At 42.6% G+C, this 18,871-nt stretch overlaps 1 protein-coding gene across 2 annotated transcripts in view; it reads left to right on the top strand.

Annotated features, from left to right (window-relative positions):
- SGO2 (shugoshin 2) overlaps positions 1-18,871 on the top strand; it is a 181,829-nt gene that overhangs the window by 120,483 nt on the left and 42,475 nt on the right. For both annotated transcript variants that reach the window (XM_029606378.1, XM_029606379.1), the window contains one exon: positions 12,849-13,081. In XM_029606378.1, coding sequence (XP_029462238.1) covers positions 12,849-13,081 — 233 coding nt within the window. The remainder of the gene's footprint in view (positions 1-12,848; positions 13,082-18,871) is intronic.

An 18,871-nucleotide genomic window follows, 5' to 3' on the forward strand; every position in this document is an offset into this window, starting at 1 on the left:
AAAGCCCGAGCCCTCGGCCGGAGTGCCGCCAGGACAGGATCTCCCTTCCTTGAAGAAGTGACGACAGCGGGAGCTACTGGGGCAGGCGGGTCTGGTGGCGGGTCCAAATCTAATTCTTGGATGATCTGCGGGATGAGGTCGTCCAGCTCTTCCCTCTGGAAGAGGCGTAGGGTACGCGGATCATCCCCCTCCTGCGTGCCGTCCCCTTGTCCCCTGTCCGGGAGGTCAAGTCCATGTCCCGCTGGGTCTGACACCGCCCCCACTGCCGCGGGCGTGGATCGGACCCTGGTAGGAAGGCGGGAGGCCCCCACTCCCGGAGGGTCGGGGGGGGGCCGGCGTCGAGGGCGACATCCGAGGGATCTTAGGAGGGGGGGGGGGGGGTCCCACAGGTGCTTCCAGCCCCTGCAGATAAGCGGTATGCATGAGCAGGATAAACTCCGGAGAGAACCCTGGCCTGCTCGGGTGCGCTTCGGGGGGCGGCGTGGTTCCTGCTCCCTGGCTCTGGGTGCTTGGTTCCTGCACCAAAATCGGGGGAACACCCCCGCTGGTAGAGTCCTCCAGGGATCCGTTCTCCCTCGTGGCCTGCGCCTCAGGGCGCTCAGAATGTAAAATGGCCGCCGTTCCCGCCAAAAATGGCGGAGTGGCCGGCCCGCGCCGCCCGGGCAAAAAAGAGAAATCAGTCAGGGACTGTGAGGTACCTTCCCCCCTGGGAAGGCATCGTGCACAGATGCCCTCCCGGGAAATCTGAGACCCTGGGTCTCCGCAGGCCGCACAGCGGGACGGCCGCAGCATCAGGATCGCTGTAGGAGAAAAGAAAAAGCCACGGGGGGGGGCCACGCGCACAAAAGCGCCGCTGCGGGGGGGCCCGGTCGGCCCGCACTGCCCGCTGTCCGAAAATAGAGGAGGGTGCCGCGGGGGGGCCTTCCCGGCCACACGACCCGCCCCAGACATCTTTCCCTAAATGGCTCAGCAGCCCATGAGGAGCTGTAAAATGGCCGCGGGTGAGGGAGTAAAGAGCGAAGAGGCCGGCTCCACCGGCTTTCGCGGGCACCGGGGGCTGAGCTGTGAAGGAAAAAAAAAAAAAAAAAACTACAAAGGAAAAACAAACTTACCCCTGGCTGCAACGAGAAATAAACAGCAAGGCCGCAGAGAAGAGACAAGGAAGATAAGCCACTCCCCAGAAGTTGAACGAACTCTGCCTTATTATTTTTTTATTTTTTTTTAAACTTAATACAAACTTGATACAAACTTGATCCACAGAAAAAGCCAACAACAAGCCATAATCAAGCAAGAAAGTGAAGAAAAAGGAAAAGGAGGGGAAGCCTGATTCCCCTACTCGCATCTGCTGGAGTCAGAAGATACTGAACTCCTGCAGAGGGGGTAGTAGTACTTATGGTGACGCCCCCTCAAAGCTTGTGCTGACTCCATCTGCTGGATTGGGGACATAACCCACTGTCTGGACTGATCCAGGTACGTACAGGGAACTGTACATTGTATTCAATGTGCAGTCTCACCATATATACACAGAGGCATTATGACATTTTCCGTTTTATTCACCATTCCCTTTCTAATAATTCCCAACATTGCTTTTTTGACTGTTGCAGCACACTGAACAGACAATCTCAATGTCTTATCCACTATGACACCTAGATCTTTCTTGGGTGGTAGCTGCTAATATGGAACCTAACATTGTGTAATTATAGCATGGGTTATTTTTCCCTATATGCATCACCTTGCACTTATCCACATTAAATTTCATCTGCCATTTGGATGCCCAATTTTCCAGTATCACAAGGTCTTCCTGCAATTTATCACAATCTGCTTGTGATTTAACTACTCCGAACAATTTTGTATCATCTGCAAATTTGATTACCTCATTCATCCTATTCCTTTCCAGATCATTTATAAATATATTGAAAAGGAAGGGTCCCAATACAGATCCCTGAGGCACACCACTGCCCACTCCCTTCCACTGAGAAAATTGTCCATTTAATCCTACTCTCTGTTTCCTGTCTTTTAGCCAGTTTGCAATCCATGAAAGGACATCGCCACCTATCCCATGACTTTTTACTTTTCCTAGAAGCCTCTCATGAGGAACTTTGTCAAATGCCTTCTGAAAATCCAAATACACTACATCTACCGGTTCACCTTTATCTACATATTTATTAACCCCTTCAAAAAAAGTGAAGTAGATTTGTGAGGCAAGACTTGCCCTGGTTAAAGCCATGCTGACTTTGTTCCATTAAACCATGTTTTTCAATCTGTTCTGTGATTTTGATATTTAGAACACTTTCCACTATTTTTCCTGGCACTAAAGTCAGGTTAACCAGTCTGTAGTTTCCTGGATTTTGTGTCATCTGCAGATTTGATCACCTCACTTTTATCTCTTTCCAGATCATTTATAAATATATTTAAAAGCACCAGTTCAAGTACAGATCCCTGAGGCACTCCACTGTTGACCTTTTTCCACTGAGAAAACAGACCATTTAATCCTTGTCTTTTAACCAGTTTGCAATCCACAAAAAGCCTCCTACTATCCCATGACACTGTAGTTTTCTTAGAAGCCTCTCATGAGGAACTTTGTCAAGCACCTTCTGAAAATCCAAATATACCACAGCTACCGGTTCACTTCTATCCACATGCTTATTTACCCCTTCAAAAAAATTTAACAGTTTCAATGTGTTTATTCAATGTGTTTATTTAGCATTTTTTGAGGCAATACTTCCCTTGGGTAAATCCATGTTGGCTGTGTCCCACTAAATCATGCCTATATGTTCTGTGATTTTATTCTTTATAATAGTTTCCACGATTATTTCTGGCACAGAGGTCAGGTTCACTGGTTTATAGTTTCCCAAATCACCTCTGGAGCCCTTTTTATGTATTGGGATTACATGGTCCTCCTTCCAGTCCTCAGGTACAATGGATGATTTTAATGATAGGTTACAAATTACTTGTACTAGGTCTGAAATTTCATTTTTTAGTTCTTTCAGGATCCTGAGATTTATATTTTCTGGTCCAGGTGATTTGCTACTCTTCAGTTTGTCAAATCTCTACCACCTTCACACTGATGGAAACCCGTAACACACTCCCCTCTCAACCTTCATTTCTATACAGAAAAGCCTGCTCCTCAGACGACCTCAGCAACCAGTTGGCTTCAAAACTCCCTCACATAGACCTCTCCAATCTTAACTCATCCCTCCTTTCCTGGAGCAATATTACAGAGGCGCTAGCGAATAAACTTTGTCCTCTATCAACAAAAAAATTCAACCCAAACGCCTGCAAAAGACAACCGTGGTTCACCAACGACCTTTGAAAATTAAAACAGAGTCTAAGACAGAAAGAGAGTAAATGGCGCAAAGCCCCGTGCCCCAGCACAATTGCCACCTATAAACTCGCACTTCACCACTACAAGAACTCCACCTTAAGAGCAAAAAGGGATTTCTACGCTCACAAGATCCATGACCTCATTTTCGACGCTAAAGCCCATTTTGCCTACGTATCCCAACTAACACAAATCAACACTCCTGAGATCCCCAGAATTCAAGCACAAGCCAAAGCAGACGAGTTGGCCTTTTTCTTTCAAAACAAAATTGCTAAACTCCTCACACAGGTGCCTACTAGCACCACCTCTCCTACCAGTGCATTTCTTCCACCCAACAAAGGTTTCTCTCTGGACTCGTTCGAACCCATTACCGCCTCAGATATCCAATCAGTACTAAAGAAAATGAAACCTTCCTCCCATCCTTTTGACCAAGTCCCTACTAGACTTCTCCTGCTAATTCCTGACACCATCTCCAATACACGGGCCGACATCATAAATTGTTCTCTATCTCAGGGAATCTTCCCGGATGACTTGAAATTGGCCTCCCTCAAACCTCTCCTAAAAAAAACCAAATCTGGATCCTAACAACTATCGTCCGATTTCCAATCTCCCATTCATAGCCAAGATCATGGAGAAATTAGTTAATGCACAACTGTCTGATTATATTGAAAATCATAAAATTCTGTTCCCTACCCAATACAGTTTCAGTAAAGCATCAAGCACAGAAACCTTACTCATATCCCTGACAGACCACCTCATTATGGGCCTGGATAAAGGTCAACCTTTCCTATTGATTCTCCTTGACATCTCGGCAGCATTTGACACCATTAACCATTCCATCCTACTAAACCAGCTGTCGGACATTGGAATAACAGGAACTGCATTTGCATGGTTCAAAACATTCCTTAGCAACAGAGGTTACAAGGTTAGAATTCACAATAAAGAATCCATCCGCTATAACTCCCCCCTGGGAGTTCCCCAGGGTTCTTCCCTATCACTGACTCTCTTTAACATTTACCTTCTTCCACTGTGCCAGCTGTTAACCAAACTGAATCTAAAACACTTCCTATACGCCGACGATGTCCAGATCCTGAACCCCCTTAAAGAAACCATTGCTAAAACTCTTGAATATTGGGAAAACTGCCTTTAAGAAATCAACAGCCTCCTCACTAGCTTAAACCTGATTCTAAACACCTCTAAGAGTGAACTCCTACTTATATCCATGGAAAACAGTAACATCACCTCGAGTCCGCCAGACAACCTTCTCATCACCCAAGCAAGAGACTTAGGAGTATTAATTGACAATCGTCTAAATTTAAAATCATTCATCAACCAAACAACAAAGGACTGCTTTTATAAATTACAGGTTCTGAAAAGAATAAAACCTCTCCTTCACTTCCAGGATTTCAGAACGGTTCTTCAAGCAATAATCTTCTCTAAGATTGATTATTGCAACTCTATCTTATTAGGTCTCCCATCATCCTCTACTAAACCACTTCAGATGATCCAAAACACAGCCCCCAGAATTCTGATAAACACGAGGAGAAGAGACCACATCATCCCCATCCTCAAAATCTTACACTGGCTGCCTATACACTTCAGGATTCTACATAAATCCATCACAATGATCTACAAAGCCATACATCACCATGTCCATCTCAACCTATAAATCCCCCTCAGACGACACTCTTCTACCAGACCCATTAGAGAAGCCTACAGAGGATCACTTCATGTACCACACACCAAAACCGCACAACACCTAACATTCAGAGACTGGGCCTTTTCTACAGCAGGACCAGCGATATGGAATTCCATTCCACTGGATCTTCGACAGGAGCCATGCCTCCCAACATTCAGAAAAAGGCTTAAGACTTGGCTGTTTAAACAAGCTTTTCCAGACCCCAACTGAATCACAATCCAACATCAACTTTATTTATTTATTTAACATTTTTATATACCGGGATTCATGAAAAAAAATTACATCATATCTCGGTTTACATTATAACGGTAACAAGCATGTAAGAATGCAATTACATTGAACAGGGCGTAGAAACTTGGATCAAATAAAAGGGGATAACTAAAAGTTATATTAACGAAGAATAAATAAGACAACATTATTCTAGCTGAAGATCTAGGTACATACTGGAGTTAATGTAAGGTCCGAGTAAGCTTGGTTTGATCGGCTGCAAAGTTCGGATGCTAAACTATATGGATAGCCTGATTCGATAGTCTGATAATTTAACCTGCTGGCTAGTAGGTGAAGGAGGTACGTCATTGGTATAAATGAAACGCTTGTTCGATTAGCCAAGTCTTTAGTCTCTTTTTAAAAGTGATTGGGCATTGTTCCGACCGGAGTTCTGGAGGCAGAGAGTTCCATTGTGTAGGACCTGCTGTGGACATAGCTCGTTTACTTAGGGAGGTTTTGATGTGTGGGGCAAGGAGAGTGTCTCTATATGCTGCTCTCATCGGTCTGGAGGGTAAATGTGGTCGGAAAGGAATGTTGAGTTCCAGTGGAATGAGCTTGTGGATGGTTTTGTGTATGATCGTTAATGCTTTGTATAAGATTCTGAACTTGATTGGGAGCCAATGCAGGTTCCTCAAGATAGGGGTAATATGAGCTCTTTTGTTGGTCTTAGTCAGAATCCTGGCTGAGGCGTTTTGCAGCATTTGTAGGGGTTTAATGGTGTTAGCTGGGAGGCCGAGTAAAAGAGAATTGCAGTAATCAATTTTTGAGAAAATGATTGCTTGGAGTACTGATCGGTAGTCTTGGAAATGGAGGAGTGGTCTGAGTCATTTTAGAACTTGTAATTTAAAAAAGCCCTCCTTAGCAGTGTTATTGATAAATTTCTTTAGGTTTAATTGATTGTCCATGATGACTCTGAAGTTTCTCACTTGAGAGGAGAAGGATGGTTGACTGGAAGGGTTCAGGTTTGGCATTGCGTAGTTATCGTCTTGTGAGATGAGTATTTCTGTTTTATTGGAGTTTAGGATTAAGTTAAGGCTTGAGAGCAGGTTGTTGATTGATAGAAGGCAGTTGTTCCAGAATTCTAGGGTTTTTTGTAGAGATTCTGTAACCGGGATGAAAATTTGCACATCATCTGCATAAATGTAAAGATTTAATTTAAATTGGAGAGGAGCTGGCATAGTGGTAAAAGATAGATGTTGAAGAGAGTCGGGGATAATGAGGAGCCTTGAGGGACTCCCAGAGAAGAGCAGACTGGGTGTAATTCATTGTTGTTGACTCTGACCTTGTAAAATCTGTTTTGTAGAAAAGTCTTGAACCAGTTAAGAGCGGTGCCTTTGATGCCGATGTCGGCTAGCCGTTCCAGGAGTATTGAGTGTTTCACCGTGTCGAATGCGGCTGATAGATCGAGGAGTATGAGTAGGCAGGATTGTTTTTTATCAAGATTCATGAATATGGTATCTGATAAAGAGATTAATAGAGTTTTGGTGTTTCGGGCTTTGCGGAAGCCGAATTGCGAGGGTGCTAAGATTTTGTTTTCGTCCAAGTACTCAGACAGTTGCTTGTTTACTATTTTTTCTAGGATTTTGGAGATGAAGGGGAGTTTTGCAATAGGTCTGTATTTGGCAGGGTTTTCTGGAGACAAGTTAGGTTTTTTCAGAAGTGGTTTAAGAATTGCGAGTTTCAGGGGATCCGGAACTGAGCCTTGTATTAGTGAGCAGTTGATGATGTCGGCGATTGGTTTGGCGACGGTTTTAGGGATGGCGATGAGTAGGTTGGAGGGGATCGCATCCGTGGGGTGTGAAACAGGTTTAGTCAGCCATTTTCGATTATTGTAAATAATTAAGCCTTTGTTACGTTAAATTCTGCTCTATCTTCTCCCTCCTCTCCTAGTTGATCAGCCTTGCTTTATTGTAACTTCATTGTTCTTTCTTCACCTGTTCCATGTTCATATTCATACATACCCCTTGATAAATGTAAACCAGCATGATGTGATTTTATCATGAATGCCGGTATAGAAAAACTCTAAATAAAATAAATAAAAATCTGGCCTACTATGTCTTCCAGGTTCACCGTGATGTCAGTTCATCTGAATTGTTGCCCTTGAAAACCATCTCCGGAACGCATATCTCCCCTACATCATCCTCAGTTAACACCGAAGCAAAGAATTAATTGTCTTTCCGCAATGGCCTTATCTTTCCTAAGTGCCCCTTTAATACCTCAATTATCTAACTGTCCAACTGACTCCCTTGCAGGCTTCCTGCTTTGAATAGATTTAAAGTTTTTATTATGAGTTTTTGTCTCCACTGTCAATTTCTGTTCAAATTCTCTTTTAGCCTATCTTATCAATGTTTTATATTTAACTTGACACTGCTTAAATATTTTTTCTATTTTCTTCAGATGGATTATTTTTTCAATTTTTGAAGGAAGATCTTTTGGCTAAAATAGCCTTTCACCTCAACTTTTATCCATACTGGCAATTGTTTGGCCTTCGATTCACCTTTCTTAATGCTTGAAATACATCTGGACTGCACTTCTAAGAGTACTTAACAATGTCCATTCCTGTAATACACTCTTAACCTTTGTAGGTGCACCTTTCATTTTTTTTTCTATTTTTCTCAGTTTCTCAGTTTCTCTTTTGAAATTTGTGCTAGATCCATGGATTTACTTATAGTCCCCCTTCCAGTCCTTAATTCACATTTGATCATGTTAGGATCACAATTTTAAGTGCCCCACCTCCATTACCTCTCTCACCAAATCCTGCACTCCACTAAATTTAGATCTAAAATAGCTTCCTCTTGTCAGTAGAACTGGAGGTCATGAAATGAAACTCCAGGGAGAATACTTGGAACGAAGGTTAGGAAATATTTCTTCACAGAGAGGGTGGTGGATGCTTGGAATGCCATTCTGTTGGAGTTAATGAAGATGAAAACAGTCAAAGAATTCAAAGTGGCATGGGATAAACACTGAATCCCTAAAGACTAGGGGATGGAAATGAAGAAAAGAGTGCATGAGGGTAACTTGCTGGTGCGGTGGTACTAACCTTAACCAATAAGCCTTGATGTAACTGTAACATTGCTCTCTACTTTAATGGCAGGGGTGAGAAAAGGAAATTGGATTCATAGAACAACGAGGGCCCCGTTTAAGGTCTGGGGAATTTAGCATGGAGTAACCTCCATGGAGCAGCACTTACTATCATTAACATAAAGCATATGATTATTGTTCTTAACCAATAAGCCTTGATTCCCTTGGTACAACTGCTTCATCACTCTCTGCTTTGCCGACTGGGGGGGGGGTGGGCTGGAAAAAGATATTTGATTCAAACGACAGCTAACATGGCCCTGGCTTTTATGGTCTTGGGTACTGATACTCAGACACAAGGGGAAAAAAGCGCAGGACTGCTTCTATGACCAAGTCCATAAGCAAACCATATCAAGTAGCATTGTTTGGATTTTCAAGAAGGCTCATTGCCCAGTAAAAGAGAAACGTAAGGGTAAGCTGCACAGCATGGTAGATACTACCATAAGAAACTTGCTGGGCAGACTGGATGGACCATGTTTATCCTTTTGTGCCGTCTTCACCGGTGACAGGTTTAGGATGCTGGTGCCTCTAGGCACTGTTGGTGCTGTTGCCCCCCTGTTGCCCCCTTCTTCCTTCCTGTCCCCCAAAGTTGGACAGCAGGGGGCAGAAGGTCTAAGGCACAGTCTCCCTTAGTTTCCTGTGGCAAAAATGTAAAAATTCTGAAGCAAATTGGCAAACATTTTTATAATTACATTATGAAACTAAAGTAGTTTTACACTATATTTATTAGTATAATTTATATTTTTATTGGAAGGTAGCAAATCTTCAGCTAGCCTGCTGTCCCCCAGATTTCTGCTGCCCTCTGCTCAGGCCTAATGTGCCTATTGACAAATCCAGGCCTGTTCATTACTATGTTACTATGATAGGAACCCCACAGCCAGTTGGTTTTTTAGGATATCCATAATGAATATGCATAAGAAATTTGCATATTATGGAGACTGAATTTATGCAAATGTATCTCATGCATATTCACTGCAGATATCCTTAAAACCCAACTGGCTGTGGGGACCCCACAACATGTTTGGTAAGCCCTGTCATATGACCATAGAACTGCTGCTCTCCTTTTCATATGTTTGAAACTGAGTCCATACCATCCCAGTTTTCAAAATTACACAAGCAACTTCATCTTTCACTTTAAGGGAATAAAATACTCGTTTTCAAATTTTTTAGAATTTGCTCCTGCTTATGTATCTGTGCTTTCATTTTTCACACAATTCTCTTCATTCTTCAAACTCATCCTTTTTGTTTCAGCGGTTGGTGGCACTCTTTACTATCTAATGACCTTAATCTCCTAATTACACTAAAATGTCTCTTTTTTTACAAATTCTAAATGCTTAAATCTTTGCTTGTTTCTCATTCCTGCAAGTGCCATGTCGTAACCTGATATTTCAAAGGGCTGTATGTTATTGTATGCCCTTGTTTCTTGTAAGGAGGAATTCTACTTGCTGCAAAAAAACAACTGGGCATAACCCTACAACAATCATACTCCACCTCAAAACTTGAATGCTCCATATTCAAATCTCAACACCTACAAATATTCCTCATCTACGCCACACCAGGAACTCTAGAGGCTAACCCCTCCCCTTTAATAGAGATGATAGCCAAACACTTCAATTCAGACAAACCGACCATCATACTGGGAGACTTCAACATTCACGTTGACTCCATCCCTCAATTCACTAACTGCGAAACCTTCCTTACCTCCCTCAGTCACCTTGGATTCTCACAAATAATCAGCGGGCCCACACACAAAGCAGGTCATACATTAGACCTCATATTTATCAATGACAACTTGTCCATCCATACCAATCCCACCTGCACGCCAGTCCCCTGGTCAGACCACCAGATCATCGACACAACCCTCAAAATGAAAAACACACCACCTCCAAACATCTCCAAAACCACCATTCAGTTCAGGAAACCATGCTCACTTGACTTACTCAACGAACAATGCTCCAAAGATCTCAAACAACTAGACCTCTCAGACGCCAACACAGCCACCACTTCATGGATCAAACTCACGAACAAAATAGCGGATCAACTCTGCCCAACCTCCTCAAAAGTAATCCAAACAGCACGAGACAACAGAAAACCGTGGTTCACCCCGGAACTCAAAGCCCTAAAACAAAAACTATGAAACAAAGAACAAAGCTGGAGAAACAACCCTTCACCCACATCCAGACTGGACTACAAAGCCACCCTCAACACCTACAGAAACGCCATACACAAAACAAAAAAGGACTTCTATGCAAAAAGAATTCATAACTTCATCTTCGACTCGAAAGCTTTATTCTCTTATGCTTCATCTCTCACCAAACCAACGCCCCCATCCATTCCAGACCAACTAGCGCTCAGCAAGGCCAACGAATTAGCCACCTACTTTAAGACAAAAATTTCAAACCTTACTCGCTCCCTTACAACCCACCACACTCTACCAACACCGCCGAGCACATACCAACTCACTCTGAATGCTAGACTAGAGTCATTCGAGCCCACATCCGCCATGGAGATTGAAAACTTACTTAAAAAATTAAACCTTCTGCACATCCCTCAGACCCACTTCCTACTAATTTGCGCACCGTCGCAAAACCCATTGCGGAAATCATTAATACTTCCTTAGCCCTGGGCACAGTTCCTAATCAGCTAAAACTAGCAATCCTCAAACCACTACTGAAAAAACCAACTGCTTCACCCACAGACCCAGCCAACTTCAGACCTATTGCAAACCTGCCCCTGATCTCCAAACTGATGGAAAAAGCTGTAAATAAACAACTTTCCGAATATCTCGAGGAGCACAACATTCTCTCCCCTGCACAATACGGTTTTCGTAAATCACTAAGCACAGAGTCCCTTTTGCTTTCTCTCACTGATACATTACTTTTGAACCTGGAGTAAAAACAGTCATTCTTACTGGTCCTGTTAGATTTATCCTCCGCGTTCGACACGGTAAATCACTCACAACTCCTAGACCAACTATCAAACATAGGAATCAAAGGCACAGCTCTCAGTTGGTTCAAGTCCTTCCTATCAAACAGGTTTTACAAGGTCAGAATTAACAACAAGGAATCTGACCCCATCCTATCAGACCAAGGCGTACCACAACAAGGTTCATCCCTCTCTCCCACCCTGTTCAACATTTACCTCCTCCCCCTCTGCCATCTGTTATCACAACTCAAGCTTACTCACTACCTCTATGCAGATGACATCCAGATCCTCATCCCCATCACAGAATCAATTCAAAAAACCTTCGCCTACTGGGAGAATTGTCTTCAACCAATTAAACAACTACTCTCCAGCCTGAACCTGATTCTAAACTCCAGCAAAACAGAGATGCTACTGATTTCACACAACCCAAACACCCACCCACCTAGCCTTACACAACCCACATCTTTAAACATGGATCTCTCTGCAGACGTCAGGAATCTAGGAGCATGGATTGACAACCAACTTAACCTAAAAAAATTCATAAACACAACCACCAGGGACTGCTTCTTTAAACTACAGGTCCTAAAGAAACTAAAGCCACTCCTTCACTTCAATGACTTTCGCCTCGTTCTGCAATCCATTATTTTTTCCAAACTTGATTACTGCAACTCAATCCTACTTGGCCTCCCCTCCAACAGCATTAAGCCTCTACAGATGGTACAAAACGCCGCAGCCAGAATCCTAACTAACTCTAATAGAAGAGACCATATCACCCCCATCTTGAGCAACCTCCACTGGCTACCCATCAAACAGAGAATCCTATATAAAACCTTAACCATTATTCATAAAGCAATTCATAACGTCGCACCTATATCACTACAAACTCAACTTCGTCCACACTTATCCTCCAGACCCATCAGAAGCGCCTACAAAGGCACATTAGTCGCAGCTCCAGCTAAATCAACACTAAGAAAAAGAGCACTCTCAACTGCGGGACCACACCAATGGAATGCTCTCCCACCAGACATACGCCTCGAACCCAGTCTACCAGAGTTCAAAAAAAGGTTAAAAACCTGGCTCTTCAGGCAAGCGTTTCAATTCCCAGAGTGTAACTAGACTCCTCCTCCTGACTTTCAGATCCAATCATTGCAGCATGTCACTAACACCATTGACACTTAATTTATATACTTGCTTTTTCACAATGTGTATTTAAGTCATTAATCACATTCTATATAACTGTATACTTGTATACTCTATATGCTACTAAAGTTCCCTGTAAAAAGTTGAACACACATACTGTTTCAAAACACGAATAATGTCAAATGTTATTTGTTAAATGTTATTGTTACTTTCAATGTTCCTTGTAATAAGCCCAGGTCGGACCACCCCAACCAGGGTAACTTGTTTATTGTAAACCGGATTGATTTGTATTGTATACAGGAATTCCGGTATATAAAAATAAATAAATAAATAAAATAAATAAGATTGTTAAACTGTTTTAGGATACATTTTTATGGACGTACTGTATCAAATTCAATTGCATTGGTCCTTTTTCAGGTTCACAGGCATGGTTATGAGGGTTCCACGGATATCCGTTGATAATGTAAAACAAAAAGATGACTATTCTGCCGATGGGAAAACATCAGAATTACTTGTTAAAACCAACTCATCCAATGAAATTCCTTCACATCAGCTCTGTGTTCTGGAGTCATTAGACTTTGGAAAAAATATACAAGAAATGAATGAAATATCCCAGACAGAAGAATACTTCAATGCTATACTTCGTAAAGGTATGCCTTAGTTTTTAGAAAATGTGTAATTTAGCACAACTTGTTTTGAATTGATAATCATAATGTGTTAAACTGAATCTGTTGTACTCCCTTTTTTTAAAAAATCTATTTGGGCTCTAATTTCAGAATTGTAAGCCAGATAAGTATATTTTGAGGGTAATTTTCAATACTATGCTTAATTCAGCACATACGCATAAATAGGTGCACCTAAAATTATGCTTATGTATTGCAAACTGTGCAGTGGGAGCTGTATACTTTTTTATTAAAAAAAAAAAATACCACATAGCAGCCTGGAAATATGCATGTATGTTTGTGCACACAAAAATAAATAAATAAATACACACTTTTAATGTAGGGAGCTGCATAGTTTATACATCCTATATTTTTATGAATCTTGTTCATGTATCTCGAGTTAAATTGTAATATGTGGACCTAATAGTTTTCAGTTTATACACAGAGGCAAGAATGTAAGTTGCCATACTAGGTCACATTAAGGGTCCATCAAGCCCAGCATCGTGTTTCCAGCAGTGGCCAATCCAGTTACAAGTTCTGGCAAGTACCCAAACATAAAGTAGATCCTGTTCTACTAATGCTAATAATAATAGTGGCTATTCCCTAAGTCAATTTGATTAATAGCAGTTAGAAGACTTCTCTTCCAGGAACTTGGCCAAGCCTTTTTTAAACCCAGCTACACTAACTCACTAACCACATTCTCAGGCAACAAATTCCAGAGTTTAATTGTTCATTGAGTGAAAGAATGGTCTCCAATTTGTTTTAACTGTGCTACTTTCTAACTTCATGGACTGCCCCCTAGTCCTTCTATAATCCAAAAGAGTAGATATCCAATTCATGAGAGGAGTAGAACGGATAAATGTGATTTTATAGACCTCTATCATATCCCACCTCAGCAATCTCTTCTCCAAGCGGAACAGCCATAACCTTTTTAGCCTTTCCTCACAGGGGAGCCGTTACATCCCCTTTATCATTTTGGTTATCCTCTATATCTACTTCAGTGCAAGTATATCTTTTTGAGATGTGGCGACCATAATTGCACACAGTATTCAATGTGTGTTCACACCATGGAGTGATACAGGCATTATGACATCTTCCATTTTTCTTAGCATTCAGACAGATGGCTCCAGAACCAGTGGGTTATGCACCTCTACCAGCAGATGGAGACTGAGCAAAGCTGATGTCAAGGTGTATATATATATACCCTTGCACTGACAGCCTGCCAGTGTTCTCAGTCTCCAGCAGATGGTGGACATCCATGTCCATTCACCTCCCTACTGGTGATTGCTTAAAATTTTAAAAGGAGATTTATTCGCTCTCCTATGTTGATACATTATGGTCCCTCCCTCAGTCGAGAATTTCTGAGGTCATATCTTTGGATCCCTCCCTCATTTGAATGCCTTGGTCCGGTAGCTGGTTTTCAGCCCTCCGGTCTCCATGCTTGGCGTGCCGATCTGACGTTCGTTCCTGCCTCCAGGGGAGCTTAGGGGATGTGGGTATCCAGGCGGGTTGAGCATTCTTTTGGCTAGGCCCCGCTGTCTGGGTTTTCTTGTTTGCCTCGTGGTAGGCCGTGGCAGTATTTCGTTTGTTTTAACCTGCGCGTTAGGCTGCCCTCTTCAATTCCATCGGTTCATGCTAGTGTGTCTGGCTGTACATTCAATTGTGTGCCCAGTTGGTTAGGGGCATCTATCTCTGCGTGCACACGCTTATCTACGCGCACTATCTGAACTGCGTCCTGGGAGCTCAGTTTTTGGATGCTCATTGAGGCACAGTGTTGACTGCCTAAATTTTGGGCGCCTAGTTTTTTGCAGCATGAGTACAGCTGGATGCACACCTCTCAGGCACCTGTTAGAGCATGTTGACAGATTAATGGTGCCTATAGCAAACAAGCTTAAGCGCCTTACCCTCTGTGCTGCTTGTCATATTTGGGCATTTCAGCCTGGCTTTCTTTCTAACTTGTTTCAGCACTGCTTGGAGACTCAGGAGGAGTTGCCTTTGTCTGATTTTTACTAAGCCCGGTTCTTTCCAGCCTGATGCGGGACTTGGAAAAGAGCTGCCAGTTTTGTCTGATTTTGAACTCCCCTAACTGTTAGGTCAGCGGGGAAGGTTGTTCAGTGGGCACAGGACAGATGCCCCCTGGTTTCAGCATGGATCTCTCTGACTTTTCTTGGGTATAATTTTTTTCAATGACTACAGTCTTTTTTTTTTTTCCTTCAGGCGCAGTCCTCTGCCCCGGCCAATCTTAACAGGTCAGGGTCGCAGGCAGCAACAACCAGCATGCCTGGTGCTGTGGGTAAGCATCAGAGTATGCCTAGATCTGCTACCGGTCTTCCAGATAAGAATCCAGATGGCATGGATGATGAAGCCGATCCTTACTCCCTGGAGGATTGGGAAATTTCTCCGGGATTGGAGCCATATAAAACTACGTTTTGGTTCTTTCATAAAAATGAATTATTGGCTCTGATTTCCCAGACATTGAAGATGCTGGGAGTACCTGGGGCTGAATCCATGTCTGAGCCAAAGAAAGATCCCATTTTGATGTTTTTGTGTAAATCCTCATATTTCTTGCTTATTATGGTGGCCATTCAAGAATTAATTGATCTTGAATGGGGCACCTCGGAAACTAATTTCAAAGGGGGACAAGTCTTGGAAGAACTGTACCCCCTGGATCCAGCCTCGACAGAGCAATTGTGCTTTCCAAAGATGGATGCACTTGTTTGTGCTGTTACCAAGTGGACGACTCTTCCCGTAGAAGATGAAGGATGCACAGGATAGTAGAAATGAGGCTATCCTTAAACAGGCCTTTGAAGCAATGACAATGAATTTGCAGATATGAAGGATGCACAGGATAGTGGAAATGAGGCTATCCTTAAACAGGCCTTTGAAGCAATGACAATGAATTTGCAGATAGCTTCTTGTTGTTTCCTGATGGCTCACTCTTGTTTACTTGTCTCTCAGGAAGTCGATGAATCTGGTGTGAATTCCAGGGCAGTGAGGGAACCAGCAATCACCTTTTTGTCAGATGTGGGCTACGATTTAGTCCGCACTGCAACCAGAGGGGTGACTTCGGTAACAGTGGCCAGGCATAAATTATGACTGATACCTCATTCATCACCATGTCAACACTGTACACAAATCACACTCCATTCACCAACCATTCAACCTCAATCAAATACTACATCCATATTCCCACCCCAAATAACCAACCACAAATCATGTCCTCCTAATATATTCCACCTACTCCTCATTCATCACCAGATTGAAATTCTGCTCAAGAAGCTCAAGCCATCCTCTCACCCTTCTGACCCTATACCCTCAAATCTACTCATCTCCATCCCAAAAATCATTGCCAAGCCGATTGCTGAAATCATTAACTGCTTGCTCGCACAAGGCCTAGTACCAGACAGGCACTCTTTCAAGATCGCGATTCTCAAGCCGCTGCTGAAAAAACCTAACCTCTCATCAGCTGATCCAGCCAACTTCTGCCCAATAGCCAACTCACCATTCATCGCTAAACTCTTAGATAAAATCATTAACAAGCAACTCTCAGAATACCTAGACGTTCACAAGATTCTTGCTCCAGCACAGTTCGGTTTCCGCAAATTGCTTAATACGGAATCCCTTTTAATCTCTCTCTCAGACTCCATTATGCTTAGCCTAGAAAAAAGACAACCGTACCTTCTGGCTCTTCTAGATTTATCCACGGCCTTCGACACTGTGAACCACTCTATTCTATTAAACCGCCTCACAGACATTGGTATTACTGGTACGGCTCACAGATGGTTCAAGTCATTCCTTAGTAACAGATGCTCTAAGGTCAAAATTAACAACAAAGAATCTCACCCCGTCAGCTACACCTTGGGAGTCCCATAAGGTTCATCTCTCTCTCTCCAACCCTTTTCAACATTTACCTCCTTCCGCTCTGTCAGCTTCTGACAAACCTCAAGCTAACCCACTACATCTACGCAGACGACGTACAGGTACTCATCCCTATCAAGGACTCCCTATCCAAAACCCTTAGAATCTGGAACAATTGCCTCCAAGCAATCAACCACCTCCTCTCCAGTCTTATCCTAGTCCTTAACACTAATAAGACTGAGATTCTCATCTCCCAAGACGACAATAATGAACTAACCAACATACCAATCACTTCTCAATTGAATTTCTCCCCGCATGTCAGAGACCTGGGTGTCATTCTGGACAATCAGTTTAACCTAAAAAAAATTGTCAATACAACCACAAAAGACTGCTTCTTCAAATTACAGGTCCTGAAAAAGCTAAGACCCCCCTCCACTTCCACGACTACCGTATGGTGTTGCAATCTATCATTTTTTTCAAAACTCGATTACTGTAACTCGCTCCTCCTAGGTCTCCCAGCAACTACTATCAGACCTCTGCAGATGGTTCAGAACACCGCCACAAGGATCCTGACCAACACTAACAGAAGAGAGCACATCACTCCCATACTTCGTAACTTACATTGGCTACCTATCAAATTCAGAATTCTCTACAAAGTCCTTATGATAATTCACAAAGCTACGCACAACCTTATACCTCTTGATCTTAACTTACCTCTTCGCTTCCCCAAATCTTCCAGACCTATTAGATCTGGTTACAAAGGCTCTCTCTACACGCCCACCCCCCCTTCCCACACAAGACCGCCCTAAGGAAACATGCACTATCCACTGCTGGTCCCTCTCAATGGAACGCTCTTCCCTCAGATCTCCGGCTAGAACCCTGCCCACGAACCTTTAATAAAAAACTCAAAACCTGGCTGTTCAAACAAGCCTTCCCATAACCAGACGATCCATTCCTCCAATGTAGGAATGATTTATCCTGGATCACTTAACAACTATGTTTACATACTCAAGGAAGTTCGATCCTCCTCTCTTTTAGGTCATACTTTCCATTCTTGTCCGGAATTGTCTCTCCATCTAGACTGACAGGTCTCATCATAACTTCTGACATTCTCACAGACTTATTATCATCACATATTCATTCTCAAGGTTTTATTGTATTGAACTGCACTTACGTTTTGATTATATTATAGGCTGTTATCATTGTATCTTTATGTTCAATGTCTCATTGGATTGGATTTTGTTTGAGTCTTCCCACAGTCACAGATGCAAAAAACACAGACCCTCATCAAATAATAGGATGAGTGATCACAGATTAGAAATAGAAAGACGCAGACAAAAACTAGACTGGAAACCCCAAGACAGATTCTGTATGGAGTGCAACACTGGAGAAATAGAATACATTTCCTCTTGTGCTGATGAAAATACAGAGATCAGAGATGCATATTTCCCAAAGCTAACAACTCCCAAGGCTTTCTACAAAAGAATGAGCAAGAAAATCTCTTTATAATCCTTGGAGAAAGAGGAGAATCGGCAGCTATAGCAGCACCAGGCCAGAAATGAAACTTGACCAGGGATAATACGATCCAGCATCAAAACCTGAGACATGTCTTTGATGCTGTACTTTCCATAACCTGTACTTTTACTTGATTTTATTACTATTTTGTAATTTTTCCTTTCTTACCCATTTATTTTAATTATTCTGTATATTACTTTGGCAACACATGTAAAATTGACATACCAATGAAGTTTATTTGAATCTGTTTGTGTTTTCTGACCGGGATAAAGTTGTCATTCTGTGAAATTCCTACCAGACTTCAGGAAAGGCCCTTTCCTGGGTTAATTGTACTGGTGATTGTTTCGAGAATAGAGGCATAACAGGAGCATATCTGATCCATTGCCTCCAAATGAAGTCCATGAT

The sequence above is a fragment of the Rhinatrema bivittatum genome, chromosome 6 (genome assembly GCF_901001135.1).
Source record: "Rhinatrema bivittatum chromosome 6, aRhiBiv1.1, whole genome shotgun sequence".
Lineage (NCBI taxonomy): Eukaryota > Metazoa > Chordata > Amphibia > Gymnophiona > Rhinatrematidae > Rhinatrema > Rhinatrema bivittatum.